General features: G+C 36.0%; 1 protein-coding gene across 1 annotated transcript in view; it reads right to left on the reverse strand.

The window, feature by feature from the left end:
- GRB14 (growth factor receptor bound protein 14) overlaps positions 1–19920 on the reverse strand; it is a 171984-nt gene that overhangs the window by 34534 nt on the left and 117530 nt on the right. The window contains exon 7 of the mRNA XM_053698386.1: positions 6057–6152. Within this exon, the coding sequence (XP_053554361.1) occupies positions 6057–6152 (96 nt within the window). The remainder of the gene's footprint in view (positions 1–6056; positions 6153–19920) is intronic.

Consider the following 19920-nt stretch of genomic DNA (forward strand, 5'->3'; position numbering starts at 1 on the left):
GGTTTCTATCATGTAACCTCTTTCCCTTCTCTCCTCTAAACTATACATATTTAGATCAACCTCCCATCCCAGCCTAGCCAACTTACCTTCACAAAGGATTCTGCTCGCACACAGAAATCATACAACTGCTGGCCTTTGCATCCAAAGTCCTATATCTGGTCTGTTACCACCCACCAAAAAATTTCAGACCTCCTTCTCCCATTCAGCTTAAGACTACCCCCTCCCAGAGCTGAATGATATGGGTGCAGGGTCTGGTTGCACATGCCCATTCCCTACAACCCAAGTCCATATGAGAGTGCCTATACCAATGCCACTAGAGTTGCCAAACCATGATAGAGTGTGCATTTGGTGTAATTAAATCATGGTTCAGGTCTTTAGATCACTCCTATAGGTCCTTGCTCTACTGTCCCCAAAAGGTCATAAACATCATCATTGGTTGCTGTTTGCACAATCTGACCAAGCAAGATGGCCTTTTGGGGGAAGTATTACTAGACATGGTTGTTGAGGTGGAGAATCCATTAAGGAGTGTAGAGATTCTGGGGCAGCCAGGTTTGAGACAATATCTTATGTGAGTACTTCCAAGGTACATATTAACACGTTTCAGTACTGACATTATGTGTGTCCTTCACATATATCATATCATTTAGAAATACATGTGTCACAGTGCTCAACAGCTTCATTTTTGTAACAAATGTTAACATGAGATGTCAGATACTTTTACCAAACCCTATGCATACATAGATACCCCCATTTGTAAAGTCTAAACTAGTAAATTATTTCTGATTAAACAGCACACAGATTAGCAAGCTAAAGACAAATTCCAATTACTTTTAATGAGTAGAAAATCATAACAGTGATTTCAAGTATTAAAAAAATTAAAAATAAATAACAATTACGTGTCACAATAAATAAACAAACTCTTGCCATATTGTATTGAAAATACATTGCCATAACTTAAACATACAAATAACATGACTATGCTTTACAAAGATGCATATGTGTATCAGGAACAATTAAGAATCACATAAGAGAGAGGTCATCCACACTGGGCAATTGGCATTTTTTAGGATGTCTTAAAGGGACACAAACTACATTTAATGCACCTCCCTCTAATCATGCTTGTTGCCATTATCTAACCTAGGTTACATTGCAGATATCTGAAGAGTTGCTGCACATATGCAAACAGGTCAGCATTGGAATGATATGAAAGGTAGATGTCAATATAATGCCACCCATGACTACAGGTTAGAGTAGGGGAACAGCCTCATACATATATATAAAAGGCTGCAAGGCATTGCACAACAATATGTTGCATCCTTGTATGCAAAGTGCACGTCTTGGCAGAGTAGGTGTCTGCAGCTAAGTAGTGTATAACGTCATTTGTATGCAAGCTGTACCCAGGACTGTCGAAATTACAAGGAGCTGTGTATTTTGAAAGGTTTATTGACATGCACCTGCTTGAACATATTGTTGTTTTGGAGCCATGTCAAAAATGTGTTGTAAACATGTTGTTGAACATTCAATGAGCAAGGCCTGCACTTGAAGGATGGAGATGCTGTGAACTGTGAGAGGACGTCCTTGGTGGGATAGAGACTCTGCAGTACATAATCATATTTGGTCAGTGCAATAGCATGATAAGGTAAGTAAGCATGATCACTCTATGTGCTTCAGAGGGCCCTCATGTTTAAGGACATGCGAATCACAGTGGTGTTGGAGAAGTGACACTGACTCTGACAATTTATTTGTGTTCTTTGTAGGTACTTACCCGTTTTATTGGACTGCAGGCTTCTGGTTGTTTTTTTTTATCTACAAAACATGGAAAAGGAAGGAAAACAAAAGTATCACATGTAAAGATGTGTATATGTGTTAATGTTTACACATTGCTTGTTTAAAGGAACATGATACTCCAAATGATTTCTATTGACACATGCAGTAACATCTTACATGTTAAGGAGAGTGCATTTTAATGATGAATTCACATGTTCTCCATTCTTCTATCTGTTCTTAGTGTTTATATGCTTTTTAATTGTGAACTATTGTGTGTGTGATGTCCCTTTCAGGTTTTGTGTGCATGGGTGATGTGTGATCAGTGTTGTATGGTGTATATATAAGTGACATGTCAGTGATTTGAGCGGGTTTTTTTTTTTTTCACTCACCAGCTCTCCTGAGTGTGGAGGGATCATCTTTATCTACACCATATTTGGCTTTGAACAACATCTCCTCTCACTCATTGAATTGAATGTTCCAATGACCTCCTCCACTGGTATTCTATGGGGTAGATTTACTATATGTTGAGCAGACATGATTCGCTATAGCATTTCATATCTGCTTGACATCGCTAAATTCCAACAGCATACGCTGTCGCCATTTATTATTATTCTAGTAAAATGCTTGTGCAATGCCGCGCCCGGCTCACTGGCGACCAATCGGTCACTAGCAGGGGCGGTCAATCATCATAATCAGATTAGGTCGGGATGATTTCAATCCAGCACCTAAAAGGTGGCAGACAGGTTAAGGAGCAGGTTAAGGAGCAGCAGTCTTATGACTGCTTCTTAACTTACTATTTTTTATGGGCCTGTCTGATTGTTTATGCCCTTCTTTCCCCCTACGGTGACTGCTTTAACTCCCACTTGGACTATCCTGTGACTCTCCCTTGGTCTTCTTCTTTGACTCACCATGTGATTCCCTGTTTCACTTCCCCAGTGATTCCCACCTGGACTTATTCTGACTCCGCCCTGGGGAACCTCTTGAATTCCCCCCTAGTTTGCCTTCTTGGGTCTCCTCTGTATTGTCCCTTGGAGTCTCCCTGGACTGGTCCTTTGCCCCCCATGGCCTCCTTCCTTGAATGGTCTCCCAATATGCCGATCCCTTGTACTTTCCTTGCTTCCTCCACTTTCCATTATGACTCTTGAGGGTAGTAGTCATTAATTAAAGTATTTTTTTATTTTTTCACTTTCCCTGCAGCTGCACCTATCTCCTACGTAATCCAATACAAATCTGAAAATGGAGGCTCTACATTGTGATTTTTTTTTTATAGTGTGCAACAATATTGCAAATAGGACATTTTGTAAAGGTTTTTTCAGAATTCTAGCATGAGATATACTTCCAAATTTAAACCAATGTTGTTTAATCATTCATGCTTCAACTAGCTTTTAAATTATTCCTTTGACTACTAAAATTCACGGTACCACGCATAGTTGCCAACAGTCCCTGATTTCCAGGGACAGTCCCTGGATTTTGTTGTATGTCCCTGGATTTTTTTTTGTCCCTGGAAATGTCCCTGAAAATCTCTTTTGCACAACATTTGTTGTTTGTATATATATATATATATATATATATATTTACACACACACACACATATACATATATACAGATAGATAGATGATGAATAGATATAGTGTATTCCTAATGCAATATTGTTATTATTATTGAATGGGTTCACACATTATTTGTCTTTCTAATTTTGATGCTGTGTTGTAAAAATAACCATATGCCCAGAATGTGTTCCAGAGACTGGGTAGGTGTAAGAGTTTGGTGCTGTAATATGTATAATAAACTATGGATAAGTCTAAATTATACTATTACTTTCAAATAGGTGTGTTTTGATTGCAGAACTTAGTGGGCAGAGCAGTTGAACAGTAGGTCGTCAATACTCCAGTAATCCGCTTGCTTGCTCTGCTGCAAAGTGTCGCTGGAATTTTTTTTGAAATGTTGGCAACTATGCGGTAGGCAAGCATGTTGAGGTAGCCCTTGGACATAGCTTCTTTATTTGTAAGAGTCATAGGTCACTTGGGTTATGTTGTGTACAATATATGTTGCTATTACAAAACCCATTAAACGTAAATGTTAAACATGATGTTGCTATGTGATGATATACAAGTGTAGTTTTCTCACAATTGCCCTTGCTTTGCTTTATTTAAATTAAAAAATACTCTTGTCTTTCACTTATATTCCAATGATGTCAAATAGTTTAATTTCAGAATATCCATTCAGTTGTCAGATTTTTATAAATTTGTTTGAGAAAAGTATTTCATGGCCTTGGAACTCCCTCAGGTGTCAGGATTCCCATTAGCCTTACATTTCTTATTCTTAAAATATATCTATAGTTGAGCATGGGACAGTAAACACCTTTTAATTAAATTTCTGTGTTGTTGCTACAGGATAACATAACAGAGAAATCTTAATGTTTTTAAAACAAATTTCATCCTTTTTACTGCACTTGTTTTCTCAATAGTGAAACTTCAGCCCCCATTTTCAGTATTTGGAGGAGCCAATCTAGGCTTTAGTTCACAAACAAAAATGCCAGCCACTGTCATAAAATTAGTATAAAATGCGTTGTTTTGCCGTTGTTATCTGATAAATCAATTTAAGTTGTTTCAATACAAATAACTAAAGATTTTTATTTAAAACATCTCCAGGTGTTTACTGTCCCCTTAACTGTATGAGATATGCAAATGATCAGCTGTATATTTCAGGGGCAAATGTTCCTTACCTGACAAGTTGCCAAATTCCTCATCTCAGGTAATAATTTAAAGAACAAGGTGAATTAATTTATACTTCTCTTTGCTATATAAACTATATGCATTGAGGGATAATATGACCCCCCACACACACATATACCTACACTTTAGTTTAAATATTTTGAGGTTACATGTAAATGCCAATATCCAGTAGACAACACCATACAACACACTGCAATACATCTGTACAAGGAGTCCTCCAATTCACCAAGTGCTGGTATAAATCTCCAATGGTCTAATTTTAAAGTGACAGTAAACACCTTGTAAATGCAAGACATTTCTATTTTGTTGCTATAGAATAAAATATTAGCCAAGTCATAACATTGTAAAAACAAATTAAAGGAATAGTCCAGTCAAAATGAAACTTCCATGATTCAGATAGAGCATACAATTTTAGATCATTTACTCCTATAATCAATTTTTCTTTGTTCTCTTGGTATCTATATATATGATATCTTTTGGTTCAGCACCTGGGTAGCACTTGCTAATTGGTGGCTTAATTTTGACACCAATCAGAAAGCGCTACCCAGGTGCTGAACCAAAAAAGGGCTGGCTCCTATGCTTACATTCTTGCTTTTTCAAATAAAGATATTAAGAGAACGAAGAAAAAATTAATAATAGGTGTAAATTAGAAAGCTTCTTAAAATTGCATGCTCTATCTGAATTATGAAAGTTTAATTTTCACTAGACTATCCCTTTAACATTGTGTTTGCTTCAATTGACTTTCAATAGCCCCACCCACCACTTGCCTTATTTAGAGAATCAAAGCTTGAGCTTTAATCATAATACAATGTTTGTATAGAGTGCATTGTTTTGCAGTTGTTATCAGCTAAAGATTTCTATTGCTGGATTGCAGATTGAGAACCTGCAAGTCATTATGCAGCACCAAGGGATTCAGGTCTGACTGAGCCTGATTTGAACTAGGATTTATTCACTATTTGGTGATTTGTATGTACTTTGGGGACTTTGACTTCTCCTTATATGTGTGTGGTTTGATGCTGTTATTCTTTTATTGGTTGGAGCTATATATTTTTAATTGATTTGTATTACAAAATTGTTTTTGCTGTACATAACTAAATATTATAAGTCAAAATTTAAAAGTGTTTACTGTCCTTTAAATTATTTGTGTCTATCAGATTTTGATATTCACCTCTTTTACAATAAAGTCTATCAGAATGTAATTTCATTCTCTTGTATAACAGATCACACTACACCCCACTGACTCCCAATCTTACCCACTATCACTAATCCCACTGCACCCATCCAGGTCACTCACTTCCCGTCCCTTTATTTAGTTTTTTTTGTTTTATTTTTTTTACATGTAATTAGATTTTGTTAATTAACCTATAAAGGACCAGGTCACAGAAATATAAACAAATCCCCTTACTTTTTTAAATGATAAGTATATGCCCAAGGCTGATGGGTGGGTTTTCTTCTTCTGTATGAGGTTTCTTATGGTGTGTTGGAAGTTCTCATTAACTAATAGTTTTACAAGATACTGGGATCACTTTGTGTAAAAGCAAAGACAAATGTTACCTTGTATAGTCGAATTGCTGTTACCCAGCAGATCTTACTCTCTTCGCTGTCTGCACAGAGCAATTTCAGATCCTTGCTTCTTCCTGTCTTGCTAGGCTAGAAAGCCACAGGACATGTTTTATCATTAATGCATATCTTGCAGGCAATACCTGTTGAAATAGAAGTCACTAAACTCTCCTATTTAAATCAGGCAGAATAAATTCATATTTATATTATTTAGGAATACAAATAAAATAAGAATAAATACACCATAAAATAAAAATGATGGCCCAGATTACTAGTGGAGAGCTTATGATCGTTCAGGGTGCACTATCCATATGGTAACCCAGTGCTAAGAATAGCGCACAATATGATATTATAATTCAATGGTAAAAAGAAAGAATTACCAGACAGCTAGATTACAATTATGCGCGCTATAGGGAAATTAACGAACGCAACAAAAGTTGCGTTATTTAACCCCCTATAGCGCAGCCATTGAAAGTTTTCAAAAAGCTGGCTTCTGCGTGCGATATGGTGCTTTTAAGCTTCATACGGCACAAAATTCAAGCATCAATGGGGAGAGCGGGTCAGAAAAGTCTAACACCTGCGATCGTGGAAAGAAAAGCTCCGTAACGCAGTCCTATTGATGTCTATGGGGAAAAAAACTAACGTTTAAACCTAACACTTTAACATAAACCCCACGTCTAAACACCCCAAATCTTCTGTCCCCGACATCGCCGACACCTACATAAAGTTATTAACCCCTAATCTGCCCCCCATTGACATCGCCGTCACCTACCTACAGTTATTAACCCCTAATCTGCCGTCCCTGATATCTCCGCCACCTAAATTAAAATATTAACCCCTAATCTGCCGCTCCCGATATCGCCACCACTATACTAAAGTTATTAACCCTTATTCCCCTGCACCCCAACATCGCCCACACTATAATAAATCTATTAACCCCTATTCCACCACTCCCCGACATTGCCACAACTAAATAAACCTATTAACCCCTAAACCACCAGCCGCCCACATCGCAACAACCTAAATTAAACTATATTAACCCCTAAACCTAACCCTAACCCTAACACCCCCTAACTTTAACATAATTAAAATAGAGCTAAATTAAACTTACAATTATTAGCGAAATAATTCCTATTTAAAACTAAATACATACTTACCTGTAAAATATAACCTAAGCTAGCTACAATATAAATAATAGTTATATTGTAGCTAGTTTATGTTTCATTTTTATTTCACAGGTAAGTTTTTATTTATTTTAACTAGGTAGACTATTTTCTAACTACCTAGTTAAAATAAATACAAACTTACCTGTGAAATAAAACCTAAGCTGCCTTACACTAAAACTTAACATTACAAAAAATAAAAAACACTATAATTACAAAAAATAAAAAACCTACCATTACAAAAAATAACAAACGAAATTATACAAAACACCCCACAATGAAAAAAAACATAATCTATATAAACTACCAAGGGCCCTTAAAAGGGCCAAAGGGCCTTTTGTAGGGCATTGCCCTAAAGTTAACAGCTCTTTTGCTACAAAAAACAAACACTCCCTAACAGTATACAAAACCCCACCCCCCAAACCCACAAAATTAAAATAAAGTAAAACCTAATCTACCCATTGCCCTGAAAAGGGCATTTGCATGGGGATTTCTCCTAAAAGGGCATTTAGCTCTTTTGCTGCCCAAGCCCTAATCTAAAAATAAAAACCCACCCCAAAACAAAAAAAAATAAATACATTACACAAAATAACAAACAAATTATCTAAAATAATAAAAAATATTCCTAGTCTAATACCCATTTAAAAAAAAAAAAAACCAAAATAAAAAACCTAATCTAGAATAAACTACCAATATCCCTTAAAATTGTCTTTAGTAGGGCATTGCCCTAAGTTAAACAGCTTTTTTACCTGAAAAAAAATTACAGAGACCCACTAACTTTACACCCCCCCCCAAACCCACAAAATAAAAAAACTATCTAAAAAACATAATCTACCCATTTGTATGGGCTTTGCCCTTAAAATGGCATTTAGCTCTTTTGCTGCCTAAACCCCAATTTAAAAAAAAAAAACACCCAAAGAAACCTTAAAAAACGTAACACTAACCCCCGACGATCCACTTACAGTTTTTGAAGACCCGCTTGAACGATCTTCATCCAGGCGGTGAAAAGTCTTCATCCAGGTGGTCTCTTCTATCTTCATCCAGGTGGTGAGAAGTCTTCATCCTGGTGGCCTCTTCTATTTTCATCCAGGAGGCCGCGGAGCGGGTCCATCCTGAAGACATCCGGTGTGGAGCATCCTCTTCATACAATCACTGCTGTACACTGAATCTTCAATGCATGGTACGCGATTCAAGATGGCATCTCTTGCATTCCTATTGGCTGAAAAATTTGAATCAGCCAATAGGAATTAGAGCTGCTAAAATCCTATTGGCTGTTCAGAGCGGCAGATTAGGGGTTAATAAGTTTAATATAGTATTTGTGATGCGGGAGAGCCTCGGTTTAGGGGTTAATAGGTAGTTTATGGGTGTTTAGTGTACTTTGTAACACTTTAGTTATGAGTTTTATGCTACAGCCAATTGGAATTAAGGTAGGAAAAATCTGATTGGCTGATTCAATCAGCCAATCAGATTGAAGTTCAATCCGATTGGCTGATCCAATCAGCCAATCGGATTGACCTCACATTCTATTGGCTGTTCCGATCAGCCAATCGGATTGAACTTCAATCTGATTGGCTGATTGAATCAGTCAATCAGATTTTTCCTACCTTAATTCCAATTGGCTGATAGAATCCTATCAGCCAATCGGAATTCGAGGGACGACATCTTGGATGACGTCATTTAAAGGAACCGTCATTCGTCGGGAAGTCGTCGGCCAGGATGGATGTTCCGCGTCGGAGGTCTTCAGGATGCTGCCGCTCCTCTCCGGATGAATGAAGCTAGAAGATGGAGCTTGGATGAAGACTTCAATCGGATGGAAGACCTCTTCTGCCCCGCTTGGATGAAGACTTCATCCGGATGTAGGACCTCTTCTGCCCCGCTTGGATGAAGAATTCGGCTCGGCTGGGTGAAGACGACTCAAGGTAGGGAGATCTTCAGGGGGTTAGTGTTAAGTTTATTTAAGGGGGGTTTGGGTGGGTTAGAGTAGGGGTATGTGGGTGGTGGGTTGTAATGTTTGGGGGGGTATTGTATTTTTATTTTCAGGTAAAAGAGCTGATTTCTTGGGGGCAATGCCCCGCAAAAAGACCTTTTAAGGGCTGGTAAAAGAGCTGATTACTTTGTAATTTAGGATAGGGTAGGGCATTTTATTATTTTGGGCGGCTTTTTATTTTATTAGGGGGCTTAGATTAGGTGTAATTAATTTAAACTTCTTGTCATTTTTTTTATTTTCTGTAATTTAGTGGGGGGGGGGTTGTATTATAGTTTAGTTTATTTAATTGTATTTTAGTTTAGATAATTGTAGGTAATTTATTTAATTACTTTATTGATAGTGTAGTGTTAGGTGTATTTGTAACTTAGGTTAGGATTTATTTTACAGGTAATTTTGTAATTATTTTAAATAGGTAGCTATTAAATAGTTATTAACTATTTAATAGCTATTGCACCTAGTTAAAATAAATACAAATCTGCCTGTAAAATAAATATAAATCCTAAAATAGCAACAATGTAACTATTAGTTATATTGTAGATATATTAGGGTTTATTTTATAGGTAAGTATTTAGTTTTAAATAGGAATAATTTATTTAATTATTAATAAGTAAATTTAGTTTGTTTTATTTAAATTATATTTAAGTTAGGGGGGTGTTAGGGTTAGGGTTAGACTTAGGTTTAGGGGTTAATAACTTCATTATAGTAGCGGCGACGTTGGGGGCAGGAGATTAGGGGTTAATAATTGTAGGTAGGTGGCAGTGATGTTAGGGAGGGCAGATTAGGGGTTAATAAAATATATTATAGTGTTTGCGAGGCGGGAGTGCAGCGGTTTAGGGGTTAATACATTTATTATAGTGGCGGCGATGTTCAGTCGGCAGATTAGGGGTTAATAAGTGTAGGTAGGTGGCGGCGACATTGGGGGGGGCAGGTTAGGGGGTAATAAATATAATATAGGTGTCAGCGATGTTAGGGGCAGCAGATTAGGGGTTCATAGGGATAATGTAGGTGGCGGCGATGTCCGGTCGGAAGATTAGGGGTTAAAAAAATTTATTATAGGGTTTGCGATGTGGGGGGCCTTGGTTTAGGGGTTCATAGGTAGTTTATGGGTGTTAGTGTACTTTATAGCACAGTAGTTAAGAGCTTTATGTTCCGGCGTTAGCCCATAAAACTCTTAACTACTGACTTTTTTAGGCGGTAGGAGTCTTGGCAGTAGAGGCTGTACCGTTCACTTCTTCCAAGACTCGTAATACCGGCATTATGCAAATCCCATAGAAAAGATAGGATACGCAATTGCCGTAAGGGGATTTGCGGTAGCCAAAATTCACAGAAGAAAAGTGAGCAGTAGACCCTTTCCTGTCTGACTCTAAATACCAGCGGGCATTAAAAAGCAGCGTTAGGACCCCTTAACGCTGCTTTTTAAGGCTAACTCAGAACTCTAAATCTAGGCGTATGTTTCCCCATAAATTCTTCTAAATTCTTGTTGGGATTGAAAGTCTGTTATTAATTGTGTTTTTTCCACTCCACAGTTTGAATGGGGCAGAGAATTACAAATGAGGAATCCAGTTCCGGTTTTCCCTACAAGCTAAAGTTTTCTTACTGCATCTAATTAATGCTATTTAGTTCTCATTAAAAAGTGTGTGCTGGGGCTGCTAGTTAGAACCTGTATGGAAGAGATGGAATATGTGCTGAAGCTGTCTAGAGGTTCTAGATCTGTAAGTTTGAAATCTGTTTGTAATTTTGCAATTGTGTGGAATAGCCAAACAACTTTAGGTAGGACTGCTTTATCCTATTTTATTTTGTTAATTTTAAAACTGTATTCTTCCAAATTGTCTGTGAATAAACAGTTTGATGCTTTTACACCTAATTCAGTGTGTATGGAGTACTTTTCTGTTTTGAAGACTGTGTGCTAAAGCTGTTCCTGGGACAAAATCCTAATAAGAGGGGTATATTAGTCACAATATATACTGTAGGTATATATTATGTGTGTGTGAGACTAAGATCCCAATAGCACAGGTGTTGTTTGGCAGCATTTCAAAATGTTTTGTTTACTTGCAAGTGGATGAGCGCCAATACCTCTGTTTTGCATAAATATTTGGTCTCATTGCCTACACTCCCAAAAATGTATTTTAACTCTTTTTGTAAGGTGTGCTAAACCACACTTTGTGGATTTTAATTTAAAAAAAGGAAGACTGACCATCTCACATTGGTTAAAGCACTCCACCCAAGCTCAGGTGTGCTCATGACTGTGTATTGGATTTGTTTATATATCCAGGGAGTCTCATTGTATTATAAAAATAAAAGCAGAAATTATTCAGCTCATAAAGGCAAAGGGGTCTATTTATGAACAAGCAGATGCTGCCTCAGACCCACTCCGCTTCAGTTCCGGCTGAAGCAGAAGTTAAGAAGCAGTGGTCCTAAGACCTCTGCTCCTTAACTCGTCCACCACCTCTGAGGTTTGAATACGATCGGGCTGATTGACACCCTCTGCTAGAGGCCGATTGGCCGCAAATCTGCAGGGGGTGGTATTGCACCAGCAGTTCACAAGAATTGTTGGTGCAATGATAAATGTCACAGTGTATGCTGTCGGCATTTATCGATGTGCGGCAGACATGATACGCTATATTGGATCATGTCCATCCGCACATTAATAAATGGAACCCAAAGAATTGAAGTGTTAGGACCGGTCAACATTAGGACACCTTGTAAGTTGGTAACTGGCTAAGCGGAATATGGCCATATAGATCCCAATTTTTATATAAAAGCACAGGTGTTTTCTGCAAGCAACTTTTTGCAGCATTCTAAAAAAAAAAATTTTATTTACAAGTGTATTTATGTATGTGTATATATAACATTCATGTAGGTTTCTGGCGCATGGAGGTTCATATAATAATCATTTAATCTATAAAAGAAAAAAAGAAAATTAAGCCATTTCCCAGCACTAAAAAAAAATATTAATAATATTAGTGGATAGTGACCACCAATAAAGGAATCCATAACAATGCTCGCTTTTATCTCAAAACGTTATGCATTACAAATTATTTGTGCTGTTAGTGTCACTGTCTGTCATTATTGGTGATCTTGCTTTATATGGTGATTTGGCTTTATATGTGGTATATATTTACCATATTAAGCATTTGCCTTCTGTCATCAGTTTATGAATCTCGCTGTTAAAGCTGACAGCAGGACCGCAACCTGCACTGTGCATGTTGTAGGTATTACGTCAACACAGTACGCTGGGCACCAACATCAAAAAGGCATTAAGGGTTAATTTAAAATATTTTTTTATACTGTGTGAAGAGCAAAACTACTTCTTCTATTTCTTAATAAACCTTCGGTTTAGAGCACCTTGGGATTAGCGCTCAAGCAAAAGCCAGAACCTAAGTTTTGTAGAGCACCCTAAGCCTATTATGTGAGGGTTTTAGCTTGACCCTGCTATCCAACCTCTTGATGTTAGCGTACTGGAAGCTTTCGCTCAAACGCTAACATTTTACTTTCAACTTGTAATATGAAAGCAAGAATAAGAGCGCTATTGATTTAACGTGATTAGTATTAGCAATTAATAGAAAGTATAATTGTGTGTCCACTTGTAATCTAGGCCTTTAAATTTATATAGCAGTAAAAATATTCAGACATCAAATTGTCTGTATACTCAAGTATTTAAATGTTTGTTTGTTTTTCATTTAATTGCTCTATCTAAAGAAATAAAAGTTTTATTTGACTTTCATATCCCTTTAACAATAATAAGACCAGTACATTAACACCCATTTCAAGAAATTCACCAGAAAGTATCAAAATAGCATGCCCGCATCATAAGTAATTAAATTGATTTGATTAATTAATTTAATTAATTAATCAATCACTACAGATTATCTATACATTCATACAAATTGTAACAGGCCATCAGTCAGCACTAATTAAAAGTATTATTGTGAGAGTCTCAAGCTGGAAGAGGCCAAGGGATTCAATCATATTAGATGATACTCATTTCCTAGGGGCGAAGATAAGGAATGATAACTTTAGTCATGAATGAAAACAACTTGCAATTTCTGGAACAAAGTTTGCAGTAGGAACTCACTCTGGTGGCAAACCCCTTAAAACTGAAGGTTTATATTGGTATGTTGGTTCCTTAGGGTGTTGGTAAAGGAGATTCCTTGTGATAGGTCATTACAGAAGGGTTAATTTCTAATGATAGGGAGATTCATTAGGTGTGAAAAGGGAGCCAGATATTATATTAGTCGGGATTAGTAGTTAAGGGGCACATTTACATAGGAAGTAGTAGTGGGTGAAAACAATAGATGGGGGTAATTTAGCTAGAGAGATACTGTGGGTTACATACATAAATTCACATGGCACAACCAGCGCTGTGTTTGCGTTGCTCAGAACAATACTGTTTTGATACTAACTGATGCTGTTATTGGAAATACAAATGTGTCAAGAAGTATTGCTGACATCTAGAATGGATTCTAACACAAAAATTATGTGTGCAACAATATGAACAGAGATATTGAATCAGTGTACCATTTGGCACACCTGTCTATATAAGTAACTAAAATAAGCACATTTTATTTATCGCACATAAAGTGTTGGCTGTAATAATATAGACAATTTAAAAATACTTATTTCATATATCATTATAAAAAAATAACTTTAAAAAATGTTAATAAATGTTTACTGTGTGAGCTCATAAGTTTACATACCCTGGCAGAATTTATGATTTCTTGGCCATTTTTCAGAAAATATGAATGATAACACAAAAACTTTTCTTTCACTCATGGTTAGTGTTTGGCTGAAGCCATTTATTATCAATCAACTGTGTTTACTCTTTTTAAATCATAATGACAACAGAAACTACCCAAATGACCCTGATCAAAAGTTTACATACCCTGGTGATTTTGGCCTAACAACATGCACAAAAGTTGACACAAAGGGGTTTGAATGGTTATTAAAGGTAACCACCCTTACCTGTTATCTGTTTGTTATCTGTTTGCTTGAAATTAGTGTGTGTGTATAAAAGGTCAATGAGTTTCTGGACTCCTGACAGACCCTTGCATCTTTCATCCAGTGCTGCACTGACAATTCTGGATTCTGAGTCATGGGGAAAGCAAAAGAATTGTCAATGGATCGGCAGTAAAAGGTAGTTGAACTGTATAAAACAGGAAAGGGATATAAAAAGATATCCAAGGAATTGTGAATGCAAATCAGCAGTGTTCAAACTCTAATAAAGAAGTGGAAAATGAGGGGTTCTTTTGAAACCAAACCACTGTCAGGTAGACCAACTAAAATTTCAGCCACAACTGCCAGGAAAATTGTTCGGGGTGCAAAGACAAACCCACAAATAACTTCAGGTGAAATACAGTACATGTGGTGTGGCTGTTTCAAGATGCACAATAAGGAGGCACTTGAAGAAAGATGGGCTGCATGATCGAGTCGCCAGAAGAAAGCCATTGCTACGCAAATGCCACAAAGTATCCCACTTACAATACGCCAAACAGCACAGAGACAAGCCTCAAACCTTCTGGCACAAAGTAATTTGAAGTGATGAGACCAAAATTGAGCTTTTTGGCCACAACCATAAATGCTATATTTGGAGAGGAGTCAACAAGGCCTATGATGAAAGGTACACCATTTCTACTGTGAAACACGGAGGTGGATCGCTGATGTTTTGGGGATGTGTGAGCTACAAAGGCACAGGAAATTTGGTCAGAATTGATAGCAAGATGAATGCAGTATGTTATCAAACAGAACGCCTCATTTTTCACTTCTTGATTAGAGTTTGAACACTGCTCATTTGCATTCTCAATTCCTTGGATATATTTTTAAATCCCTTTTCTGTTTTATACAGTTTAACTACCTTTTTCCAACAGATCCTTTGACAATTCTTTTTCTTTCCCCATGACTCAGAATCCAGAAACGTCAGTGCAGCACTGGATGAAAGATGCAAGGGTCTGTCAGGACCTTTTATACACACGCACTAATTACAAGCAAACAGATCACAGGTGAGGATGGTTACCTTTAATAGTCATTCAAGCCCCTTTGTGTTAACTTGTGTGCATGTAATCAGGCCAAAATCACCAGGGTATGTAAACTTTTGATCAGAGTCATTTGGGTAGTTTCTGTTGTTATTATGATTTTAAAAAGAGTAAACACAGTTGATTGATAATAAATGGCTTCAGCCAAACACTAACCATGTGTGAAAGAAAAGTATTTGTGTTATTCACATTCTCTGAAAAATGACCAAGAAATCATAAATTCTGCCAGGGTTTTTCTTCTGCGCTCTCAATTTAAGTCAATGGGGAAAATAAGTTAATGTTGTCGCGATATCCGAAGTCCTTTAGTTAGTGTATGTCGGGTTTCGCTCTCGCTCAAAAAAGTTTTGCTTTTAATTTGTATTACAAGTGCTAACCCACTCATGCAAAAATTACTTCTGGCGGTGTGAGTGCTCAAGCAAAAGCGCTAAGTAGCAATCCACGTGTAATCTAGCCCAATGTGGGCAACCTATGTGCGTGACCCCACAAGCACACACCTTAGAGGGAACGTACATTCTGAAAAATATAATGACTTCAGGCACAGTCAGACTGGAATACTGGTTTAACAAGTAAAGGCAGCCATTCAGGAAAATGATTATCTGCTGCAATCTTCGGGGTTGGAATATATCCAACTGTTACACTAGAAACATAGATCAAAAGGTTAAAAAAACATATAGTTAAATATAAATTGCTACTTATAAATACTGCTGCAATTTAAAGGTGGGGTTAAACATAGAAACATAGAATTTGATGGTAGATAAGGACCAAAAAGGCCCATCGTCTACCCATATTACATGTTACTTTTTCCTTAGGATAGCCTTATGCATGTCCCAGGCATTTTTAAATTCCTTTACAGTCTTTGTGTTTACCACCTCAAATGGAATTTATTCCATGAATCTACCACCCTTTCTGTAAAAAAATGCTTCCTCAATTTTTTTGTTTATAGTTCAGAACAACATAAAACAAAAAACTTTTTTTTCTTTTTCTGCCATGTATAAGTGTAGTTCAGTATCTATGCTTGTACTAAGAAACATCTAGGTACATAAGGACACAATGCAATTATGCAGCAATCTGAGAAGAAGTGAAGGGAATGTGGCAATAGACATTGATGCAATTTAAAGGTGGGGTTGTTAGCAATAAATCTACTGCAATATGGCAATGACATTTTCTGTGATGCCATCAATATACAAGCTAGCGTACCCTATTAAGGGACAGATTATGAGTGACACATGTTTGCATGCGTCGGGTTCAGCGCTCATATTACAAGTTGAAAGTAAATGTGATCGATTGAGCGCAATCGCAATTCACGCTAGAATGATTACCGCATCCTCAGAGCTGTTAACTGTTTTGCGAAACAAAAAAGTGCCACAAAACACATCAAAAATACATTACATAGTACAGTTACTCTCATAAAAAAAATTTAAAAAATATTGCACAAAAAAAAGTATAAGGGTTCAAAGATATGAGGTCTCAGGTGTTGGGGCAAAAGGCTGAAAAAGGGCTTTAACATAGAGATACATACATATACATGTCTAAATATGTGCATGTGTGCTTATAGATGTGTACATATGTATTTATATGTGTATATATGTATTTACAGACATACAGTATATAAACATATAAATACATATGCATACATATATAGACCTATATATATAGACCTATATAGAAGTGCAATGAAAACATGTAAAATCATAAGTGTTTACTGTAAATATTTGACATTCCAATATTTTGCACATATAACAATAAGGGTAGATGGCGCTAAAAAGCAATTGGGTAACTAAATAGTGGTATATAGTGAGGGATAATTCTCAAACCTCTCTTCTAAATTTAGACTATATCTAGATAGTCACAATTTTCCAACAAACTGATTCCCAATCTGTAGTTCAATCAAATCTATAACAACTTTTATTATCAGTATTTTTGAACAATTTTGCTCTAATAGACCAACTTGTACAGTAACATTTCTTCAAGCTTTCATAATGCAAATAAATCTAAAATCATATATATTAACTGACTGTCAGCTTTAAAACATCTTAAAAAACGTTTGATAGACACAATATCTCTAAAATTCTTGCTACAGTGACTGCTTCGTTTCTATGCAGTTAGAAAATACAGCTCTAATGCTTCAAATGTAAAACATATTCACAGTGATAAATGACAGCGGTATCTCTTTAAATTTTTTTTTTTTTTTTGCCTGCAGGCTGTAACGTTTTTTCAGATAGTACAGTCTTTCCTTTGTATGCTGTTTTCACAGACAATTGATGCAGGTGCTTTTAAGTTGCAAATTACAGTCTCTGCTTCTATTAGCAATTGGTGTGGGTGTATTTCTTTAAAAAACTTTGTGCTCTGAGACAAGGTGATTATACAGTTCAGAGTATAATAAAATATTGGTTCTTGTGATTTATGGGAGGTAGCTCCCTTACGCTTAATCTATTTCAGCCTCTTTGTGTTCAGATGATTTCTCACCTCTTTCTGTTACCTCTCACAGCAGCTTGCATACAATCCTTTCTACGCGTTTCACCCTTTCACTCAGGGCTTTTTCAAGCCCTGAGTGAAAGGGTGAAACGCGTAGAAAGGAGTGTATGCAAGCTGCTGTGAGAGGTAACAGAAAGACACTTGAAAGGAGAAACTCTGCGTACTTGGTACTTAAGAGCAGAGCAACTTTTGCATCTTCATTCCTTGGATGGGAGTCTGATTGTGGTAAGTAAGGCTTGCGCAAGTGAAGAACCACACAAAGTTTTCCAGCAGACTGAGACGCGCAGTGCACAGCGTGTCTCAGCGGGAGAAGACCACCCGGAAGGAAAAGCCAAAAGCAGGTGAGAGTGTATATACACCTAAAGTTTCCTGCAGACGGCAGCCAAAGAGGTGAGAAATCATCTGAACACAAAGAGGCTGAAATAGATTAAGCGTAAGGGAGCTACCTCCCATAAATCACAAGAACCAATATTTTATTATACTCTGAACTGTATAATCACCTTGTCTCAGAGCACAAAGTTTTTTAAAGAAATACACCCACACCAATTGCTAATAGAAGCAGAGACTGTAATTTGCAACTTAAAAGCACCTGCATCAATTGTCTGTGAAAACAGCATACAAAGGAAAGACTGTACTATCTGAAAAAACGTTACAGCCTGCAGGCAAAAAAAAAAAAAAAATTTAAAGAGATACCGCTGTCATTTATCACTGTGAATATGTTTTACATTTGAAGCATTAGAGCTGTATTTTCTAACTGCATAGAAACGAAGCAGTCACTGTAGCAAGAATTTTAGAGATATTGTGTCTATCAAACGTTTTTTAAGATGTTTTAAAGCTGACAGTCAGTTAATATATATGATTTTAGATTTATTTGCATTATGAAAGCTTGAAGAAATGTTACTGTACAAGTTGGTCTATTAGAGCAAAATTGTTCAAAAATACTGATAATAAAAGTTGTTATAGATTTGATTGAACTACAGATTGGGAATCAGTTTGTTGGAAAATTGTGACTATCTAGATATAGTCTAAATTTAGAAGAGAGGTTTGAGAATTATCCCTCACTATATACCACTATTTAGTTACCCAATTGCTTTTTAGCGCCATCTACCCTTATTGTTATTTGTATACCATATTTGAACTATCTAGGAAGGAGGTAGTATATTAAGATTGGCTAGTTGGGAGAGCAAAGCGCATCACTTCACACTAAATCTAAAAAATATTTTGCACATAGCAGACTATGTTATATGTATTTTTTTTTTAAATATATTCCTTTATATATCTGTATATATCTATACCTAAATATAATCATATATATATATATATATATATATATATATATATATATATATATATATATATAGTACCAAAATACACTCAGATATATGTAGAAATATGTATTTATGAATAAATAGAACATATTCTTCAATGTGAAGAACATTAGAATGTGATATATTCATATTTTCATGTCAGATTAGCGCACTTTAGAATATGCTATCAGGTTTGCAAGTAGTAAGTCAGGGATATTTTTCCCACTTTTCTTGCTCCATTGACTTGTATCATTCGTACAATATTGTAAGTTCAGGTTTTTACGTGCATCAGGTTAGCGCGTGAGCGAAAACAGTTTATTTCCAACTTGTAATTAGGGTTGGGCAAATGTGTTTACATTCAAATTCGAATATTAGAATGAATATTATTGTAGAAATTTAATTTACATAATCGAATGTTGATAAGAACGAATATTCCTAAATGTTCTTTAATCGAATGCTATTTATAGTTTTCGAATGTCTATTTCAATTTAGAATGTTCATAATAAGATCAAATGTCCACATTTGAAATTTCGAATGTAAAATTCAAAATTTCAAATGTAACATTTGATTTAACAAATACTATTCAGAAGTTCAATAATGAATGTGGTAGGGAATTTAGTAAATTGATACATAATAGATACAAATATTTAAATTTGAATGTTTCTATTTCGAATATTGCATAATTCGAATATTACATATTAAAGAAAGCATTAAAAATACTATAAAAATTTTATAAATTAGAATTTTTCAAATTTGAATAGTGCATAATTCAAATCAAATTATTAGAAAAATTTGAATTGAATATTACATTTAAAAAAACATTAGAAATACTATTACCTTAAACGAATGTTAGAATGTTGTACAAACATTCAAAATGAACGAATGAATGCGTTAAAA

The sequence above is a fragment of the Bombina bombina genome, chromosome 1 (genome assembly GCF_027579735.1).
Source record: "Bombina bombina isolate aBomBom1 chromosome 1, aBomBom1.pri, whole genome shotgun sequence".
In the NCBI taxonomy this organism is placed as follows: Eukaryota; Metazoa; Chordata; class Amphibia; order Anura; family Bombinatoridae; genus Bombina; species Bombina bombina.